The 21,625-nt window shown below is 38.4% G+C and overlaps 1 protein-coding gene across 1 annotated transcript in view; it reads right to left on the bottom strand.

Moving 5' to 3' along the window:
* The window catches only part of LOC129720825 (muscle calcium channel subunit alpha-1), a 1,271,065-nt gene extending 1,261,227 nt beyond the window's left edge, over positions 1 to 9,838 (bottom strand). Inside the window, exons 1-2 of the mRNA XM_055672633.1 lie at positions 9,593 to 9,838; positions 9,434 to 9,540 (exon numbers count right to left, since the gene is read on the bottom strand). Of these exons, the coding sequence (XP_055528608.1) occupies positions 9,434 to 9,540; positions 9,593 to 9,684 (199 nt within the window). The 5' untranslated portion in view covers positions 9,685 to 9,838. The remainder of the gene's footprint in view (positions 1 to 9,433; positions 9,541 to 9,592) is intronic.
* Between the last annotated feature and the right edge of the window lie 11,787 nt (positions 9,839 to 21,625).

The following is a 21,625-nucleotide window of genomic DNA, read 5'->3' as shown; positions in this document are numbered from 1 at the left end:
TGAGCCGGTTTATGAAAAAGAGCGAGTGTGCGAACGGCTCCCGTAAATGAACTACGATTCTTTGAGCGCACCAGAACTGATGGCAAACGAAACTGAGGTTTACCGAAACATCACTATCAGGCACCTTCACTATCAGGCACCTTCAATTTTTATGAACCATGAGTCGTTCATTTGAGCCGATTCGGAGTGTTGAGTGAGCGGTTCAGACCCGTTCTTCGGAAAGAGCCGGTTTGCCCATCCTATATTATGCCAGTCAATTACCAAAAAGCCAACCAACAATGAGTTTCCGTGGAAATATATGATATAGAAAATATATAAAATAGTCAGGACAGTCTAATACCTCAACCAAACCAATGAAATAATGTTTTCGAGTGACACACAAGATATGCAATGGAAACTAGATTTATTGAATTTGTTGAAAATAACATTTCACTGCAATCACTGGTACTAGAATGTGAAATGTAAATAATAGCAATTTGCCATTCACGAGGCAATATACTTTTATCGGTTAGTGTATAGAATGAGAAGAACTAAATGTATCTTGATAGCCAGCATGTATGCAATATTGCATAGAAAGCTTTGAGTGGGAAGCTTAAAGCTGTGTAACACGTGCGCGGCAGCTTGTAGAGTATAGGTGTGTGTTATAAGCATCAGTAGGTAGACAAGTCTAAGAATGAGAAACACAAAATAACTCTGTAATGCCTTGTTCAGACTACGCCGGATATCACCTGATATCGCCAGATGATGTCGGATATCACTTCGAGGGTTCACACTACAGTGAGCTGATATGATTTTAATTGAAAAGAGAAGAAAACAATAACAGGTCAAAGCTAAAACAAGACAACAAGAGCAATGGGATTAGGATAGAGATGTTAGCTAGTTGGCTCGCACCAACGCGAACTCTCATATGCAATTGTCAAAATGTGCGGAATGAAAATAGTAAAAATATTTCCTTCCTTTTTCCTCGCATGCAACGCGAATTGCGAAATTTGTAGGGTGGCGTCAAATGTCTGTTGGCCATGTTGCCAACTGCTGGCCATGTTGCCAACGGGACTTGGAAAACCAGTGGTAGCTGCAACAGTCCTCGGATTGGACTTGGAAAAGCAGTGGTCAACTGGTAAGAGCGGCAGACCTCACATCAAATTTGGTAAAACAGAGGTTAACTGGCAGGGTAGCAATAAATGCTCAAAATTGGTTGGATGCCATCAATATCTTTTATTAACATCAAGACCAGATATCTGTGCTGCGGTGAACGCTCTAAGCAAGTATACAAACTGCGCAACAGATTGGCATTGGTCAGGATAAAAACGAATTCTGAGATACTTGAGAGGAACAAGTAACACGAAGATTGTGTATGCAAAACACAATGATAGAGCAGCATTAGTTGGATTTGGAGATGCGGATTTTGCAAATGATCCTGACGACAGAAAGTCGGTATCAGTATATGCATATCAACTTTTTGAAAACCTGATTTCGGGGTCAGCGAAACGACAGCCGACAATTAGTCTATCAACGAGCGAAGTAGAATAAATTGAGCTGTGTGCTGCTGCAAAAGAAGGGATGTGGATAACAAAACTTCTTCCGTGCATAAGCATAGCAGAGGGGCCGAGATCACACCAGAGGATGAAACATCTAGTTATCAAATATCTCTTCATACTGGATCTCATTAAGGGGTTATATCTACCAAATGCTCAAAAAACAAGGCTTTTTTCATGAATTATTTTACAGGACATTTGAGATGTAAGGTATATAAGTAATATATCATTGGATTGAGCAACTCTTGCAAAATAGAAAAAATATTTTTATTGCTATTTTTGTTACAAAATGGCGGCTGTGCAGCGATTGCCGTGAACCGCTTTTTTTTTAAAGTTGTTCCGCGGCGAGCAGTAGAAGTCGTGCCCAACTCCACCTATAACCAAAACGAATTTTTTTTTATTATCTACATAAGTGTCATAAGTCTTCGAAAAATGGCAACGGCTTCAAAAAAAATTCTGTTTCGACAAAATAAATCGACTTTGATTGTTTATAACTTTAATTGCTGTTAATCAATCGCTAAAATCGTATGTATTTCACATGATCTAATGAGGAAGCTACAGTTAAAATTTCAAGTCAATCAGATGTAAACTTTTTCAGTTCTACTGTTTGCCAATTTTGAAAACACGGTTTTGAGAAAAACGCGTTTAAAGTTTCAAATTGCTATAAATCTTAAGAATCGCAACAGTAAAGCCCCTAATATTTTTTCAACCTTCAGTCAGCTACCTCTGTACCGCGCCTACGATCTTTCGTGGAATCAGACATGCAACGCTCAGTGACTTCGACGCAGTTGGCGTCCGATCCCACGCAAAACTCAAACTTGTCACATATTTGCATATATCAAGATGGCTTGACAAAGTAATTTTTTTTAATTCTTTTATCACCAATATTTAGTGGTTAATTTGTGAGTTCGAAATCCAATTTGTGGTAATTTGTGGTTAAGTGGTTTCCGAGAAATTTTCAAAAAACTGAGTCAAGCTATCTTGAAACATGATTTTTCTTTAAATGAATCGGACAACGATGATATATACATCAATCGAAAGCTCTTAATTTGTGGTTCACGAAAATGTAATTTTAACGTCATAATTACTAGTGTTTGTACAGAAATTTGTGTTTTATTGTTCACGTAGTTCTACGTTTTGTTTATTTGTTGATGACGCTGCTGTCCGCTAGTGGCGTTGGCTGTTTGCGGTGTTTGTCACTGCTATACTGAGCGTGCGTTTGGGGAATATGCTAAATATCGTGATTCTTAGGAACTTAGCCAACACACTTGCATTACAGGTAGCTTAACAGGCGCAGAATGGATATGTGTAAATTCGTTGTCAAAAAGGATACCGGTAACGAAAATGTACTTTCAAAGGAAAGCAATCCAAATTCGACGGATTATTTTGCAGAACCAGTAGGAATGGCAAACAATAATTATCACTTTTTCATCACCTAGACTCGGAGAAATGTTTCAGAAATATTCAAACAAATGTTCAAATAAGTTGTCGGGATCCAACTTAATGTTGCTCTTCTGTTATTTTTTCATGCATATGTGCTAACTTATGAGCAAAGTAATAAAGAAGATATCTGCTGTCCGCGTGTCTGTTAAGCTACTAGTGGCAGGGTCGCACAGAGGAGTACCTAGAACAAAAATCTGGCCAAAATAAGAAAAAAAATTTATGTCGCTTTTTGGTGCCGCTATATTTTTTCTGCAGCTTAAATAAATGCTTCACAATATACCATCACTCGATTAACGTTAAACGGTTTTATCATATGCTGAGAGCGCTGTAAACATTGACAAATTTTCAAGCATTTTTTGAGAATGGAACCAAGTTGTGCCGGGCGTCAAAAAAAAAATGACAATTGATCAATATTATGCACCAAATGAATTCTTTATGTTCAATGCTAATAAACCGGTTGATAAAAATTCCGATATTAAAAATTATAGCTACTCTTGAGAAGTTTTCGAAATTAGTGATTTTTACGTATTTTCGAGCGTTTTCTATATTGAAAGAGTTATCAAATTTCGCGGAATCCGATCATATAATCATCGGAGGAATGGAAGTTCGTAACATCACATCCTCGCAAATATCTCATCCGGTAACGTCCGGATTGACATTTGCGACCCGTTTGAAAAATGTTGTTCATGACATATTTCGACGAATACCTGCCTCATGCTTAAAACAGAGTTTCAGTTCAACAAAGATTAAATGAGATTAGTTAAGTGAATGAACTTCAACTAATTTAAGTTAACTTAAAATTAACTTGATGCACAGAATCAATAATCTAGGTAAATAACACTACGTTCAAAAGCCTTTTTTCAACCTACGTAGGTTCCACGAGGCATTATATAATCTGTGAGCAACAAATTGAAAATTCAAAATGAAAATATTTTGCTACATCATTTTTCTTGCAAATTCTTCGATTTGTTTCGCTGCCCGTTTTGCGAACACAAATTATACGAGCGTATTTCTTCATCTGTTCAATAACATTAATGAAGCCACATAGGCTATATAAATGTAAACATCAAGTTATGTGCGTGATTATCAGAGTTACTCTTTGATACAATTCTGCGCCTATTGGGCTACCTGTAGTAGAGCAAGTGAGTTGGCTAAGTTCCCCGAATCTCGATATTTACCATATTCCCCAAACGCACGCTCAGTATAGCAATGACAAACACCGCAAACAGCCAACGCCATTAGCGGCCAGCAGTGTCATCAACAAATAAATAAAACGTAGAACTACATGAACAATAAAACACAAATTTCTGTACAAACGCTGATAGTTATGACGTTAAAATTAACATTTTCGTGAACCACAAATTAAGAGCTTTCGATTGATCTATATATCATCGTTGTCCGATTCATTTAAAGAAAAATCATGTTTCAAGATGGCTTGACTCAGTTTTTTGAAAATTTCTCGGAAACCACTTAACCACAAATTACCACAAATTGGATTTCGAACTCACAAATTAACCACTAAATATTGGTGATAAAAAAATTAAAAAAAATTACATTGTCAAGCCATCTTGATATATGCCTCATATTTAAGTACTTTTGAGTATAACTCACAGTTAAAAAGTAACAAAAAACTCAAACAAAGAACGTGCATAACGAGAACGGCTGATCTACTAAACAAATGGAAATTGTGAGTAAACACGTTCTGTAGAAACGCTATAACGGTCGAAACTTGATGCAGCGACCTCTATACTACAAATTTGAAACATGATATCGATCATAGGTAACTTCCACTAGTTTACAAAGCCTCGAAATTAAAAACAAAAACGAACATCGCCAAAATAAACGAAAAATGTTTATTTGGAGCATGAAAGTTGTTCGGTAAAAATAGATTTAAACAAGTTTCGAGTCTAGATCAGTACTTGAGCGATGTAGATTTTGATTCTAGAATAGTTTTAGCATGATTTAAGCCAATAAAAAAATGACAAGAAAAAAATTTTTTGGTAGATATAACCCCTTAATCAAGGACGAGTCAAGCTGCAATTCATCCCGAGTGTAGATCAACCAGCTGACGCGTCCACCAAGGGGTTACCTAAGAACACGCATCTTAGATTGTTTAATATGCTGAATGCGCAAATTGTGGGGAAGTGTTGAAAATAACATTATACTACAATCACTGGTACTAGAATATGAAATGTAACCAATAGCAATTTGCCATTCACGAGGCAATATCCTTTTATCGGTTAGTGTGTGGATTGAGAAGAACTAAATGTATCTTGATAGCCAGCATGTATACAATATTGCATAGAAAGCTTTGAGTGGGAAGCTTAAAGCTGTGTAACACGTGCGCGGCAGCTTGTAGAATATAGGTGTGCGTTATAAGCAATAATAGGTAGACAAGTCTTAGAATGAGAAACACAAAATAACTCTGTAACAATCGCTAGACCAACACGGTCGCCAATAGTGTTGTTTTGCAAAAACTTTAGGTTTGATATGTCAAAAGCAAGGGTTTGCTACCATTTTTAACCTAGCCCGTGTCTCTGGAAGGGTACCCCACGGTTCTCCTCGATAAATCCGGAACAACAGAAAATTTCTAAATGGCTCTTACTGTCCCAAATGCTGTTTTCCAAGTGGTCGTATCTTGAATACCGCCTTCCAACTATTTCATTTTTTATCGAATTTTTTTTCTCATAACCAAACTGAGCATTAAATAAAAGCAAGAAGAAGCATGTCATTTTATATCAACTGATGAGGAGACTTAATGAGGCGTACATCTTGTAGGTTCTAGGTTCTAGGTAGGTTCACTACCATTGAGTTATTTTGGTCATCTTAAAATTATGAGTAAAATTCGAAGACAGCGAGTTGTGAGCAAGATCGCGCCAAAACACCGATGGTCGAATATTGACCATTTTTGATTTGAATGAAACTTTGCACACGTATTTGGCTCAGCAAACTGAGCATTTTCCACAGATGGAGCGATTTTTTACACCCATGAGTTACATTCTAAAAGTGCGTATGCCTTTTGGCATAGGTTTTATTCGAAGCATTGTAGCCCAGAAACCGTTGGTTGTATAGAAAAACTGTCTGAGAAGGAGTTGTAGGGAATCAAAAATTCACCATAAAAAAATATACACTGTACAAAAAAAATTTTTTTTGACCAAAAAAAATAAAAATAAACATTAAATTTCAATTTAAAAAAAAGAGAGTTGAATTTTTTTCTTATTTTTTTTTTTAAAGAAACTTGACGTTAATACGCAACTTTCAAAAAAAGTCCAGGATGGAGAAATGAAAAATAATTTTTTTATGGTAGATTGATTTTTTTATAAAAATTCTAATTCAAACATTTTTCAAAATATTTGTATTCTGATGATTTTAAAAGATGCAGAGAGTCATTTTGAATCAAAAAGCTCTTGGTAGTAAACATTCTAAACGATTGGTTTTCGAGTTATTTTAAATTTAAGCTCGATAAATTAATTATATTTCGGAAAACACGTTTTTCTCAATTTGTACATGGTTCTCCAGCAAAAACCATACGTTCATTGGAATGCTCGATCAAAAATATACAATTCATTCTTTGACAACAAAACGATTGGATAAATAACTCAAGCGCTAAAACTTAGCCTACCTGAACGTTCCCCCTTGCCGAATGTATTATAAAAAAATACGTTTGTCGTGCAACACTACCTACTTGTTTACTAATAGCAAATTTCTTTATTCCACCAGCTCACCTCGTTTTCACCTGAAAGCGCACTAACTGCTGTCAAAACCCTTCTTTATTCGCTCGATATTGACCCAGTTTTGACCTGGAGGCGCCTGCAAAACAGACAGGTTCGCACTGTGATTTTTGTCAGTTTTGCGAGTGGGTTCACCAATACTATTACATCTTATCTGTTAAAACGGACAAAACACGCGGGTGCTGCTGAAAACAACAGAAAAATGTGTTGTCGTCTGTGCAGTGAAATCATGGAACGCAGAGAGAAATAATCGCTGCAGCAAAGGTATTTGTTATGGAATTAATGGGATCGGATTTAGATTTGGATTCCGATTCCGATTTCGAAAGTGCTTTAATCAGAATTTTCAGTAAGCCATCGAAAACAAGCAGGAGTCGGGTGGCGCATTTTGTCATCGACGTAGTGGAAAAATATACGGATGCGTTTGTTATTGTTGCTGTTTTTCAAGCTGCAAAACCAAAACACGACCAAAACAGAAATCTTTAAATGTCGGCAATAATATCAAAAATGATTTGTTATTGTTGTATTTAGGATTGGCATCCGCAATACAAGAGCTACCGATCGGATAACATTTGTTTTTCACGCTTCTGGATCCGAGTTGCATCCAAGTTGCGACCGATCGAATATACGTAAAGCTGTCATAAGTTGAAAACAGACCTTAATCAGCTGATCGCAACTGTCTCGTGGATTGCCTTATTTAAGTTTACATTGCACATGGTCTCACGCACACCAACGCAAGGCTTTAGATCGTAGATCGAGATCGTTTTTTTATTCCACCCGAAAGTTGGCACTATCCCCGTGGAATAACGAAATTCGCTATAATACTAACTGTTTTTAAAGTACGCAACCAATAACTACTGGGTTACTTATAATATCTGTTTTCGTATATAGATACGATTGCACTACTCCAGATGTGTTAGTAACAGTTTGCATTTTGTGAAGATGAATAAAGTGAAAATGGAATACACCAAGCCCAAATGCTGTAAACCCTTTCCTGGTCATCGGTGCTCATCAAGCTTACGCAAATTAAACGAAAACGTTATTGCAAAATTAAAAACATTGAACAGTCAAGCTCATTTTAATACGTCTTTATCAATTTGTGATTCGTTTAGTTATTTGAATGATAGTCAAGCCACCAGTCATCCCTTCGTTGTTTACTATTCAGAATCAGGAACACTTAAGAATACCAGCTTCATCATAATATCGGAAGTACTCCATCAGGTGTTCAGGTGTTCATTGCCAAATTAATGAGTTTTTTGAAAACAACAATAGAGTTGAAAAAAGCGATATTAATGTCTGATGGAGCTGCCTCACAATATAAAAATAGAAAAAACTTTGCAAGTTCAAAACAAAATATAACGTCGATGCAGAGTGGCATTTTTTGCGACTTCTCATGATAAAGGCCCATGCGATGCAATTGGTGGCATATTGAAACGAATGGCAGGAAATGCAAGTTTTGCTAAAGAACATGAACATCCCATTACAAGCGCAAAAGAATTGTATGATTGGTCTAATCAGAAAAGTAATAAAAATTCATCAAAAATGTCATTTAGTTGGGTATAAAATGAAGAATATGAACAAGGAGTAACAGAATGGAGCAAAATTTTCAATTTTAGCAAAATCTATAATAATAGCTGCCACACAAAAGTATTACTCTTTTGTTTCGATTTCAGAAAATAAGATACAAACGAAGCTGTTTTCAAAAGATGACGAATCATCTACTTATGATGTATATGAAATATAAGGTGAAACTAGTTCTGTAAAGTATCTATGTCATGAAAAAATATGTTCTTGAGATAATAAAATTCGAAAATAAATATTTGATTCTTATATATATTTTTATCACTTAAAACATTTAACTCTTTTCTTGAGAACCGTTCGCCCAATCGTTTTGTTGTCAAAGAATGAATTGTATATTTTTGATCAAGCATTCCAATGAACGTATGGTTTTTGCTGGAGAACCATGGACAAATTAAGAAAAACGTGTATTTTCCTGAATAATTATAATTTTTCGAGCTTAAATTAGAAATAACTCGAAAACCAATGCCTTCTGAATGTTAACTACCAAGAGCTTTTTGATTTAAAATGACTCTCTGCATCTTTTGAAATCATCAGAATACAAATATTTTGGAAAATGTTTAAATTAGAATTTTCATAAAAAAATTAATCTACCATAAAAAAATTATTTTTCATTTCTCCATCCTGGACTTTTTTTTTAAAGTTGCGTATTAACGTCAAGTTTCTTTAAAAAAAAAATTAGAGAAAAATTCAACTTTTTTTTTTTCAAATTGAAATTTAATGTTTATTTTCATTTGTTTTTGTCAAAAAAAAATTGTTCTGTACAGTGTATATTTTTTGTATGGTGCATTTTTAATTCCCTACAACTCATTCTCAGACAGTTTTTCTATACAACCAACGGTTTCTGGGCTACAATGCTTCGAATAAAACCTATGCCAAAAGGCATACGCCCTTTTAGAATGTAACTCATGGGTGTAAAAAATTTCTGCACCTGTGAAAAATGCTCAGTTTGCTAAGCCAAATACGTGTGCAAAGTTTCATTCAAATCAAAAATGGTCGATTAAATTTTCGCGTATTTCCAGGCGATTTGAAATGATTCTGCTCTTGTGCAAAAAAATTGTACTGGTTTTTTTCATCATATTCCATACAAAAAAATCTTTGGAATATAGTAGGTACATAATTGTAAATCATAAACAGAAAAATACTTACTTGGTACACCAGATACTAATCGCAAAGGTCTCAGCACGCGAAATGCTCGAAGCGCTTTAACATCAAATCCTTCTTTCATTAAATTGGAAAGCGCTGTTGATATCATTCTAAAAAATAACTAATTAATTTCTGGAAATATGTGAATACAGTCAATAGTACCCAATGACAACGATTGTGAAATCTAGGATATTCCATCCATTTCTAAGGTAAGAGCCTGGATGCAATATGAACCCGTATGCTATTAATTTCATTATACACTCAGCAGTAAAAATTACCAAAAAAATATATTCAATTTTCTCCAAAGCAGCATTTGTGACATTTGAATCACTATTCGGAAAGGGTGTATATACAGCTAAGGCAACACAATTGGCGAAAATTGTTATCAAGATCAGATATTCAAAAGGTCTGAAAAAAAAAAAGGTATATATATAAGTATGATACAAAATTACGAATAAAACCGAATCAAGAACTAAACACGAAGTTCACGCACCTTCGACTGGTGGCAGGTAGAAAAAAGCAACGAGAGTTTATCTGTACGTTGCGAAATAATGGTTAAGTAAATGACTTTGATACCAACCCATTAGCGAAACACCGGTACAGCATAAAGCATTGCTGGTATGAAAATTTGATTGTAAATCAAAAGTTTATTTTTCAAAAAAGTTTAGAATTTCTGTTAATGCATCGTACATTCAACAGGCTTCGGAATTGTAATTGGATTCCCTTTCGATCGTTTAATATATACTAGTAGATGCATCACCACCACCAACCGGGCCGGGTGTGTGTATTTGGTTAAAATTATATCAGGTTTCCCATAGAGCTTGGGATTGGCTAACTCGTGTTCAACTGCTGTTGACACGAAACCCTCCTACACTCAAGTAATCCAAGATCTTATTCGAATATTTGCTACTACATCTGTGCTAGTGGCAGCTCACGCCAGGTACTTCATCTTGACAACATTATTATTGTTTGGCTTGAGTAAAGAAGCCCTTAGTTGTATTAGGAAAAATTATCAATTGAGTTTTAGAACCATTGGGAGAGATTTCCCACTTTTGCAAGTAGGAAGGAAAAATATCTAAACTTTTCTGCAATCGACTGCATATGACAAGAAGACTTTTTCCTTTTACGCAAATGCACCCTGGAGGCAAATAAGGAAGATCTGAAGCAACATGTTGTACAGGACTGGACCCCAGGGCCGGCGTCACATTATTTTCCCGAGTGGGTAGTAAGGAATAGGGAAGGTTCATGGGTGACAAAGGCGTAGCCGGGGGGGATGACCTTCTGATACCTGAACAAAATTTTACGAAAAGTCGACAGTGCATCAACAATAGGGTGCCAGTGGAATGTTTAAGAGAAATTAGATTTTCGAATTTCGTTCAGTAGTCATGTTTCCCATCAATTTCCCATGGAAGGCAATTATATATGGAATAAAGTAATTCCATGCCCTTGCGAGTGGCTTTCCGAGAGTTTACCGGAACATTCACCATGGTGGACATGTGTGTAGGCATGTTTTTGAGTTCTTTCTTCGTTCTATTAATTAATTCCTCCTCAATTTTCGCGTCAAGATTGTTGAGGTTGTCTCACGCTTCTGGTTTGTCCAGAAACTCTGGATGGGATGAAGCTGGGGAACGTTGGATGGGTTGGCCGACCTGTGTACCGCATCGATTTTCAACCGCTCCATCTCCAACGATTGCTTCGAGTAGTGACACCAGATTGGGCCAGAACACCGCGTCTTCGCTTCTACGGTATTTCTTGATAAACGACGCAACTTTCCGCAGGCACTTCGTACTATAAATTTCCCCGTTCACGGCCAGTACGGAGCTTCTCGCTGATTGTCAGCCACAGCAGCAATTTTTTGGAAACTTGGTGTGTGAAATGAATTTCACCTCGGAGGTCACTTCCTTCGTGGGAAAAGTAGAATATGTAGTGTCATCCAGGGTGAGATAGGTCTCGGCGTGAACCACAATCATCACGTCGCGATTCACCGGAAAAATCGACTCGACCATCGAGCAACTCCGAAACCAATGGACGGGACTTCCGCTTTCTGATGTCCATTTTCGCCAGGTACTTTCCCACTGTTTGGCCGGTTGAACCGACCTCCCGATCAAGCGTACGCAGCGATGTAGCCACTTCCCCTTCGGTTTTCCTCTTCAGCATTCATTGGAGCTTCTTGTCGCTCAGGGTCGTCGACCGTCCGGGACCGGTCTTTCTTTCGATGCTCTGATTGTAGTCCAGCAGTGCCAAGATGTTGTAGATACCGGAACAAGCGTAACCGGCGTCCCTTTTCCGTAAGATGTCTGTTTTCGACGTGACGGGGTAACGTTCTTTGATCGCGCACACTTCTGAACGGAGTAGCTTCACTGTTTTCGCCATTATGGTTAGAGTTTGAGTCATTTTTTTCTGCTGACTCATGGGTTACTATGATTGATGCTTCATGGGTAGTTTCATCAGTGCGTGTAAAGGTAAACTCATGAAAAATCGGCCTTTTTTGAGTAATTTTTTCAATGCTAACGTTAGGACTCAACAATTTTGTCTTCTCAAAAAGGTTTCCATCGAAAATTCGAGCTTAATCGAACTTCTGAGAGGGTTCCACTTATAGTCGTGAATGTCCTACATATTTGACCTAAACATTCACAAGAGTAGTTCTTGAAGTTTCAGAAATCGATTTTTTTAAAGCAAATCTCTTAGAAATGCATGAAATGTCTAGAACGGATATTGTTTTATATAAGTTTGTTTTAAAAACAAAAATTAAATTTCAAGGACATGGAAACTTTTGCGTTGGGAGACTCGAGCTACACCAGAACAAACAAAAGACACTCCCAGCTCGATCATTTTCTTTATCGATCAAAAAACTGTAACTTTGACCGCTTCGAGGCTCTACTTCCCAAAGTCCGATTGAGCTCAAATTTGGCATGGAAAATTTTTACGAGAGAACAAAACATTAGAAATCTATCGTAATTGAAATTCAGAACTCTATCGTAATTGAAACAATTAAAAAAAAAATCCTTTTCTCTGAGTAACGTTACAACTGTACATAAGTCTGTAGATTTATAACCTCTCGCTCAACGATATCCATCAAAAAATCTGTCGCTCGCAACTACTTTTATACCACAATATATCTAACTAATGGTAGCAGTGGTCATAAGCTCCTACAGAAAAAAACAGTACTTTTTTTTGGTTTTGTCCGATAGTTCCGTGTGGGTAAGTTCCCACATAGATATTTTCCGAGTGGGTACTACTACCCATACTACCCACATGAAACGCCGGCCCTGCTGGACCCAAGACTGAACCATGACGCACACCTGCTTTGAAAGAGAATCTATCAGATTTTGAGTTCTGACAGACAACCTGTAGAGTTCAATCAATTAAACAATTTTCTAAAATTTTGATCAGAAAATTTGACGAATTAAAAGTTAACAATTCAGCAAGCAAACTTATATGCCAAACACTGTTGAATGCCGTTTCTATGTCTAGAAGAACAGCTCCAGTGTGATAACCTTCAGATTAGGAGTTAACTCTATAACATTAGTAACTCTGAGCAATTGATGAGTCGCAGAATGTCTATGGCGAAATCCAAACTGTTCATCTGCGAAATTTCTTTGATGTGTGACTTCATTCTGTTAAGAATAATTCTCTCAAACAGTTTACTTATCGAAGAAAGCAAACTGATTGGTCGGTAACTTGAAAACTCGGTTGGATTCTTCCCCGGCTTTAATTTTTTCCATAATATATGAAAATATGCAATTTTGAAACAGCAATTGAAAATTTTAACTGAAAATTCCATTGTGCTCTCAGGGAGATGTCTGATTAATATGTTAAAGATTTCATCGTCACCAGGTGCTTCATATTTTGGATATTTTTTATAATTGATATATTCTCATTCAAGTTAGATTCAATTATTTCTGCAGATAAAAAAAAATCTGGGAAGAAATTAAATCAAATTGACGTATCACTCCATTTTCAATTGGACTCAAAAAATTCAAATTTGAGTTATGAACACTCCCAATCTGCTGAGCAATTTTTTAGATTTTTGTTCATTGGATACAACAAGACGTTCACCATCTTATAAAAAAGGAATAGACTTTGAAGGTTTTTTAAGAATCTTCAACAGCTTCCAAAAGTGTTTTGAATATGGTTTCAATGTTCCTTCTTTAGTCTCAAAATTATGATTCCTCAGAAGAGTAAATCTATGTTCAATCTCTTTCTGTAAATCTTTTAAATTTTAAAAACAGGGTCACGACAACGTTCATATTGACGTCTGCGGACATTTTTCAAACGAATTAGTTGAAGATTTTCGTCAATTATTGGTGAATCAAATTTTACTTTAGCCTGTGGAACAGAATAATTCCTGGCATCAAAAATTGAACATTTTAATGCTTTCAAAGCGAAATCAATATTCACTTCGCCTTGCAAATCTTGCTCATGATCAGTGATGGAAACGAAACGATTATGATCCGATTGTCGTTTTATCCTGAACTGTACAGTTTCCGATGTGTTCAGATAATGAATAAACTTGAATCTTCTCAGTACGTAACAAAATGTTGATGCATTGCTCACTCGGAAATAACAAATACATAACTAGACTATATACACACATTCTGTCCCGAACGTTCGGCAATAACGGACGCGTTTTGTGATCTTCTCGCTTTACACCGCGTGTGAACAAAACAACAAAGAAAAGGCATTGCTTGCCTGGTGCTGTGCTGCTGCAGATAATTAGTTATTCCGCTTTGAAGGTCATCCTATTGTATACCTGTGTCGCTGCGAAGCTGCTAGCTCCGGGACCGTAGGATTCGGTGATTTTGCTGTTGAAGACAACAAAAACTTCAAAACAAAGAAAAACAGGTACGTGTTTCTTGTCCAGTGTGCCAGTGCGCTAACTTAAGCGCAATGGATGTGGATACCCCATCCCCCGATCCTCCGTCTCCGAGCCCTCCTGACCCTGTCCCTCCTGCCTCCTCTTCCTCCGCAAATTCTTCACCTTCTCCACGTGTTAGGCTGTACCCGGACCAAAAGACAGGCCCTTTGATAGTATATCTCCGCCCGAAAGCAGGACCAAAGTCGAAATCACTGAATATAATTCAAATTTCGAAGGACCTGACGTCACATTTCAGTCACATGCAGTGACTGAAATTTCGAAAGTCAGGCCAAACAAGCTACGTGTCGTGGTGAATGACTTGAAACAGGCCAATGATATAGCTTGTTCGGAGCTCTTTACGAGGGAGTATCGCGTGTACGTTCCCGCGCGAGGTGTGGAGATCGACGGTGTTGTGACCGATTCAAGTCTGTCCGTCGAGTGCCTCTTGAAGGATGCAGTGGGCTGTTTCAAGAACAGCAGCCTACCTGAGGTAAAAGTACTTGACGTAAAACAACTACGGTCAGTATCACTCGTAGGAGGTAAGAAAACGTATACCCCGTCAGACTCGTATCGTGTCACATTCGCCGGATCCGCGCTTCCTACCCACGTTTCAATTCACCGAGTTCGTCTGCCTGTGCGGCTGTATGTGCCTCGTGTAATGAACTGCACTCATTACAAGCAGTTAGGTCACACAGCCGCCTACTGCTGCAATAAGGCACGGTGCGGTAAATGTAGGGAAAACCATGCTGAGGATTCTTGCAATGGAAATGCTGAAAAATGCATCCACTGTGGGGAGAATCAGCATGAGCTCTCCACGTGCGCGGTGTACATACATCGCAAGGACAAATCAAAACGGTCTCTTAAAGAGCGTTCAAAGCGCTCTTACGCTGATATGCTCAAAGAGACCACGACCACTTCTACCATAACAGCGAACCCCTTTGATCTCTTGTCTTCAGATGAAACCGACTCTGACGATCCACCTACGGGAACACCTTATGCCAATCCTGGGGAATCTAGAAAGAGAAAAAATCTTTCCTCACCTAAACTTCCCAGAAAAGGTCCTAGGATTTCCCAAAGTGGAAAGGAAAGTACAACCAAAACTAAAAGTGCTGCGGAAAAACCGAAGCAAACTCCTCCTGGGCTTGGAAATTCGAAGTCCCAGAAGGAGTTCCCAGTACTCCCAGGAACATCTAAAACCCCAGTTGTTCCTCTTGCATATCCAGTTGATGAATCAAATGCTGGATTGGTGGATTTTTCAGACATTGTGGACTGGATCTTTAAAACTTTCAATGTACCTGATCCAATTAAAATTTTTCTTACAGCATTCCTCCCAACAGTCAGATCATTTTTGAAGCAGTTGACTGCCCAATGGCCCCTCCTTGCAGCGATTGTATCCTTCGATGCCTAATTCAACTGCGTATATGAAGGATTCTATCTCTGTCCTACAGTGGAATTGCAGAAGTGTTTTACCAAAAATTGATTCGTTTAAAGTTTTGATAAATAAAAAAATGCGATGCATTTTCCCTTTGTGAAACTTGGCTTACTTCAAATACTGATCTCAACTTCCATGATTTTAATATTATTCGCCTTGATCGAGACACTCCATATGGAGGGGTACTTCTAGGGATTAAGAAGTGCTATTCCTTTTATCGTATTAACCTCCCCTCGATTCCAGGCATTGAAGTTGTCGCATGTCAAATGACAATACAAGGTAAAGAGCTTTGTGTTGCCTCAATATATATTCCTCCCAGAGCACAGGTTGGGCAACGGTTGCTCTTTGATTTAATAGAACTTCTCCCCTCGCCGCGTTTGATTTTGGGAGACTTCAACTCTCATGGTGTGGCTTGGGGTTCCCCTTACAATGATAACCGCTCCTCTTTGATCTTTAACCTTTGCGATGACTTCGATATGACAATTTTAAACAACGGTGAAATGACACGTGTCCCGAAACCTCCAGCGCGCCCAAGCGCTTTGGATCTCTCTTTATGTTCGACGTCGCTACGGTTGGATTTCGCATGGAACGATCCCCACGGTAGTGACCATTTGCCTATTCTTATTTCGATTGCTAACGGGTCAACTCGCATGCGGCCAGTTGATATTCCGTATGACCTCACACGGAATATCGATTGGAAGTTATACGAGAGGATGGTTTCAGAAGCTGTTGAGTCAATTCAACATCAAACTCATCCACCACTTGAAGAATACATCCTCCTCGCGGGCTTGATTTTCGACGCCGCGTTGCAAGCCCAAACGTAGAAATATCCTGGCGTAACAATCAAAGAACGGCCTCCCACTCCGTGGTGGGACAAAGAGTGCTCTGATGACTACACGAAGAGATCCGACGCGTATTTAGCTTTTCGGGATACAGGTGATGTCAAGGAATATATACGGTATTCGGAGCTCGAAACCAAGATAATAATAATAATAATAATAACGCGCCTGGGTTAGATAGAATCAAATTCAACTTGTTGAAGAATCTACCCGGCAATGCCAAGAGGCGCTTGTTGAACTTGTTCAATAAGTACCTGGAGCAAAACATTGTACCGCAGGATTGGAGGCAAGTGAAAGTGATCGCCATCCAAAAACCAGGGAAACCAGCTTCTGATCACAACTCTTATAGGCCGATTGCAATGCTATCCTGTATCCGGAAATTGATGGAAAAAATTATACTCCGTCGTTTAGACCATTGGGTCGAATCAAATGGTCTGCTATCAGATACTCAATTTGGCTTCCACCGTGCCAAAGGGACGAATGATTGTCTTGCGTTGCTTTCAACAGATATTCAGCTGGCGTATGCTCGCAAAGAACAAATGGCGTCTGCATTCTTGGACATTAAGGGGGCTTTTGATTCCGTTTCTATTGACATTCTTTCGGGTAAACTTCACCGACAAGGATTTTCTCCAATTTTAAACAATTTTTTGCACAATTTGTTGTCCGAAAAGCACATGCATTTTACGCATGGCGATTTGGCAACTTTTCGAATCAGCTGCATGGGTCTTCCCCAGGGCCCATGCTTAAGCCCCCTTCTTTACAACTTTTATTTAAATGACATCGACGAATGTCTGGCAAATTCATGCACGATAAGACAACTTGCAGACGACAGCGTGATCTCTGTTACAGGAGCCAAAGCTGCCGATATGCAAGGACCATTGCAAGATACCTTGGACAATTTGTCTGCTTGGGCTCTACAGCTAGGTATCGAATTCTCTCCGGAGAAGACTGAGATAGTAGTTTTTTCTAGGAAGCATGAACCTGCTCAGCTTCAAACACAATTAATGGGTAAAACGATTTCTCAGGCTTTGGTACACAAATATCTTGGTGTCTGGTTCGACTCTAAAGGCACCTGGGGTTGTCAAATTAGGTATCTGATGAAAAAATGCCAACAAAGAGTGAATTTTCTTCGTACAATAACCGGATCGTGGTGGGGAGCCCACCCAGGAGACCTTTTAAGGCTTTACCAAACAACGATATTGTCTGTCATTGAGTACGGGAGTTTCTGCTTCCGCTCCGCAGCAAACACACATTTGATCAAACTGGAGCGAATTCAATATCGTTGTTTGCGTATCGCCTTGCATGCAGTCGATCCATACGATGAGTTTGGAAGTTCTGTGTGAAGTTCTTCCGTTAATAGACCGCTTTTGGAGTCTAACTTCTCGTATTCTTATCAAATGTGAGGTTTTGAACCGTCCTGTGATCGACAATTTTGAAAGGCTAGTCGAATTAAATTCCCAAACCCGTTTCATGACATTGTATTTCAATCACTTGTCTCAGAATATTATTTCTTCCTCGTATATTCCAAATCGTGTCAGCTTATTTAATACTTCTGATCCCACTGTGTTTTTCGACACTACCATGATAGAAGAAACTCGTGGAATCCCGGATCATTTACGCGCGCAGCAGATCCCCAAAATTTTTAATACTAAATATCAAAACATCAACTGCGATAATATGTTCTACACTGATGGATCACTTCTCGATGGGTCCACTGGCTTCGGTATCTTCAATAACAATTTAACCGTCTCCCATAAGCTCGATAATCCTGTTTCTGTTTACGTCGCAGAATTAGCTGCAATTCAATACACCCTAGGGATTATCGAAAAAATGCCCACGGACCATTACTTCATCTTTACGGACAGTCTCAGTTCTATTAAGGCTCTCCGTTCGATGAAGGATGTTAAACACTCTCCGTATTTCTTGAGGAAAATACGGGAACATCTAAGTGCTTTATCCGAAAAATCGTTTCAGATTACCTTAGTGTGGGTCCCTTCGCACTGCTCGATACCGGGCAATGAGAAAGCGGACACTTTGGCTAAGGTGGGCGCAACAAACGATGAAATTTATGAAAGACCAATTGCCTTCAATGAATTTTTCGCATTTGTACGTCAAAATACGATCATCAGTTGGCAAAATGCTTGGACCAAAGGGAAACTGGGAAGGTGGTTACATTCCATTATACCCAAGGTATCGACGAACCCGTGGTTCAGGGGGTTGGATGTAGGTCGAGATTTCATTTGCGTGATGTCTCGGCTTATGTCTAATCACTATAAATTTGACGCGCATCTCCGTCGTATTGGGTTCAGCGAAAGCGGTATCTGTGCCTGTGGTGAAGGTTATCACGACATAGAGCATATTGTTTGGTCATGTCCTGTACATCGTGACGCCAGGTCTAAATTGATAGATTCCCTTCGGGCTGGAGGTAGACTGCCAGCTGTTCCTGTTCGTGATGTGTTGGCGAGCCGTGACTTACCCTACATGTCCCTCATATACGTTTTCCTGAAATCCATCAATGCCCCAGTCTAGTCCCACTCCCTTCCGTCTACATTCAACAAAAATCCAAGAACACGTTGGACCTCGAGATTGGAATTATCATCTAACCCCCACATGAATTCGTCAGGACCGAGAACCCGAGGCCTTCCGTGACATCGTGGCTCAGTGACACACACCATATGGCTACTTGAACACCAACGGACAAAAACATAGAACCACGGATCAGAAACAACATGTTAACATGATTTAATTAGATTTAATTTTAGCTCGTAGTCGGCAGCGAGGGTAAAAAACTTGCTTTTAGTTATTAAGATACTTTATAAAGTAAGACACTAGAAATAATTGGCTCTGTAAAACATAAATATGTATTGTGCCGTGTCAAATAAATGCTAATTGATTAAAAAAAATAGACTATATACAGCTCTTAGAAGAGAGTGATCCGCGCAACTCGTTGTGTTTTTTTCTCCGTACGTGGCTCGTCGCACGAGGAAAAACGATAGCAAAAGAGAATAATAAACTTGGCTTGTCACCTTCGTATCACAGTGACACAGTAGCAATAATGTGGTGCGGTGACGGCCGGAGGGAGAGTTATTTTAGGCTATCGGACAACTTGGGCAACGATTGTTTCCGACAGGTTTGCTACACAAATTAATGAAAAACTGCTGGAGTAGTCTGATACATAATATTTTTTTGTTTTATTCATTTAAAAAAAAAGGCTGCTTAAGCAGGTAATACAAACATTAATAGGTACCAAACATTGCTATTATTCAATTACGTTGGGCTTGCGGTCATGTCGAAGAATCTATCTACCTCTTGTTTTGGTTATGATAGTCATGATTGAAATTATTTTCTATATTAGTTGTATACCTTTCCCTTTTAGCCTTGTGATAATTGAAAACAGAACTTATAGGGTTTTAAAATTGATTCATGTGGTATGGAAAAAGTTATTGAAAGATGGTCAAAATCAAAGTCAGCATGTGTGATCAATTCACTACACACATGCCTTTGATCTGTTAGTACCAAATCGATCGTTGATGGATTTCTTACACAAATAAAGCATGAAAGACTATTCGATAATATAGGGCAAGTGTACCAATAGTGGCGCATTTAGTCATCACAATGAAGCAAAAGAGGTGAAATCATGCACATTCTATTCAAATGCGCATATATCAACACATGAGTGGATCTAAAATTCAATTGTTTTTTCAATAGGAAACTAGTTTTAACATTTAAAATGCATACTATTGAAGAAAAAGAGTATTTTCTAATGATGTCTGTGTTCCCATAGTGGTGGCATGGTTCCTTTAGTGGTGGCACAGGGTTCCTTTAGTGGAGGTATACTAAAAAATTCGAACTTGGTGTCGTAGAAAACTACTGCAAACCCTGTTTTTGAGGTTTGAACACAAAGCAAAAGTTTTCTCATGGTAAAGGCGATATCATAAGTAAAAGTGCATTTACATAAAAACAATATTCAGAGAAAACATCCTTTATATTGGTTTTGATTTAATTATAAATGGAAAAAAATAATTGTGTTTGTGCACATTTGAATGTTTTTTGAATTACAATTAGTCTCTATTATATTTAATCATAAAAAAATCAACAGAAATCAGCTTCATGTGAAAAACAAATCATTATTACTGGTGCTTTAGCTTCAGCGCTTCAAGTAACTCCAGTTTTTCCTGTTTCTGTCGGTTGTATTCCGCTATCTTACTCTACTTCTCTCACTCTTTTGCTTTCTTACGTTCAACTTGTTCCTGTTTCTGATTTCGGATTTTTTCTCTTTCCATTTTACGTTTCTCGACTTCTTTCTGCTTCAACTTTCGGATCGCTGCCTTTTCTGTTTTCAGTTCTTCTGCTCTAATTTTTGCAAGTCGTCTTTCCTCAACTTTAACTTTCTTCCTTGCTACTTCGTTCTCCTTCTCTTTCTCATGTTGGCGAATTTCTTCAAGCCTTTCTGAAGCTGTCAGTACTGGGTAAAACTTCTTTTTGTAGTTTTTGTGAATGCTGCTTTTATGCGGAGTCGGTGGTGTCTGAAGCAATTCAGAGAGACGCCTCTTTTGGTTCGGAATGTTATCTACGTTCATTTCCTCCAGTGCTCTAAGCGGTGAAGTTTTACGATCTTCCGAACTAGGGCATTCAACCCCACTTTCCTCCGCAAATGCTGGATCCTCTCCGGTGGAACAATTCTCTGTAAGCATTTCCTCTTGAATCATATCGTCAGCTTCCCTGTTATGCGAATCAAAACTCATTAGCAACATCTCGTAAAGCTGCTGAATAATTTTCCCTTCTTCGGATCTAACTATGACGTCGCTAAATTCGTCTATGCGTTCTCTGCCAATACAATCTATCGCAGCTTGGATTGTTGCAGTTGGAATGATTATTGAATCTTCCAGAACATCTTCTCCTTCAAAATATTGGTTCAGACCATCATCTCTGACCACGTCGGATGCAGTAGAATGCTTCTCAGTCGCTTCACCGGATACTACAAGACCATGCCCACTATCACGAGCTGTTGTGGCAATGCATTTATTGGCGTCTACATTATCAGCGCCAAAATGAAACAGACCAAA

This window comes from Wyeomyia smithii, chromosome 2 (genome assembly GCF_029784165.1).
Source record: "Wyeomyia smithii strain HCP4-BCI-WySm-NY-G18 chromosome 2, ASM2978416v1, whole genome shotgun sequence".
NCBI lineage: Eukaryota > Metazoa > Arthropoda > Insecta > Diptera > Culicidae > Wyeomyia > Wyeomyia smithii.
Note: the sequence above shows the minus strand (reverse complement) of the source record. Positions and strands in the feature narration are given on the sequence as shown.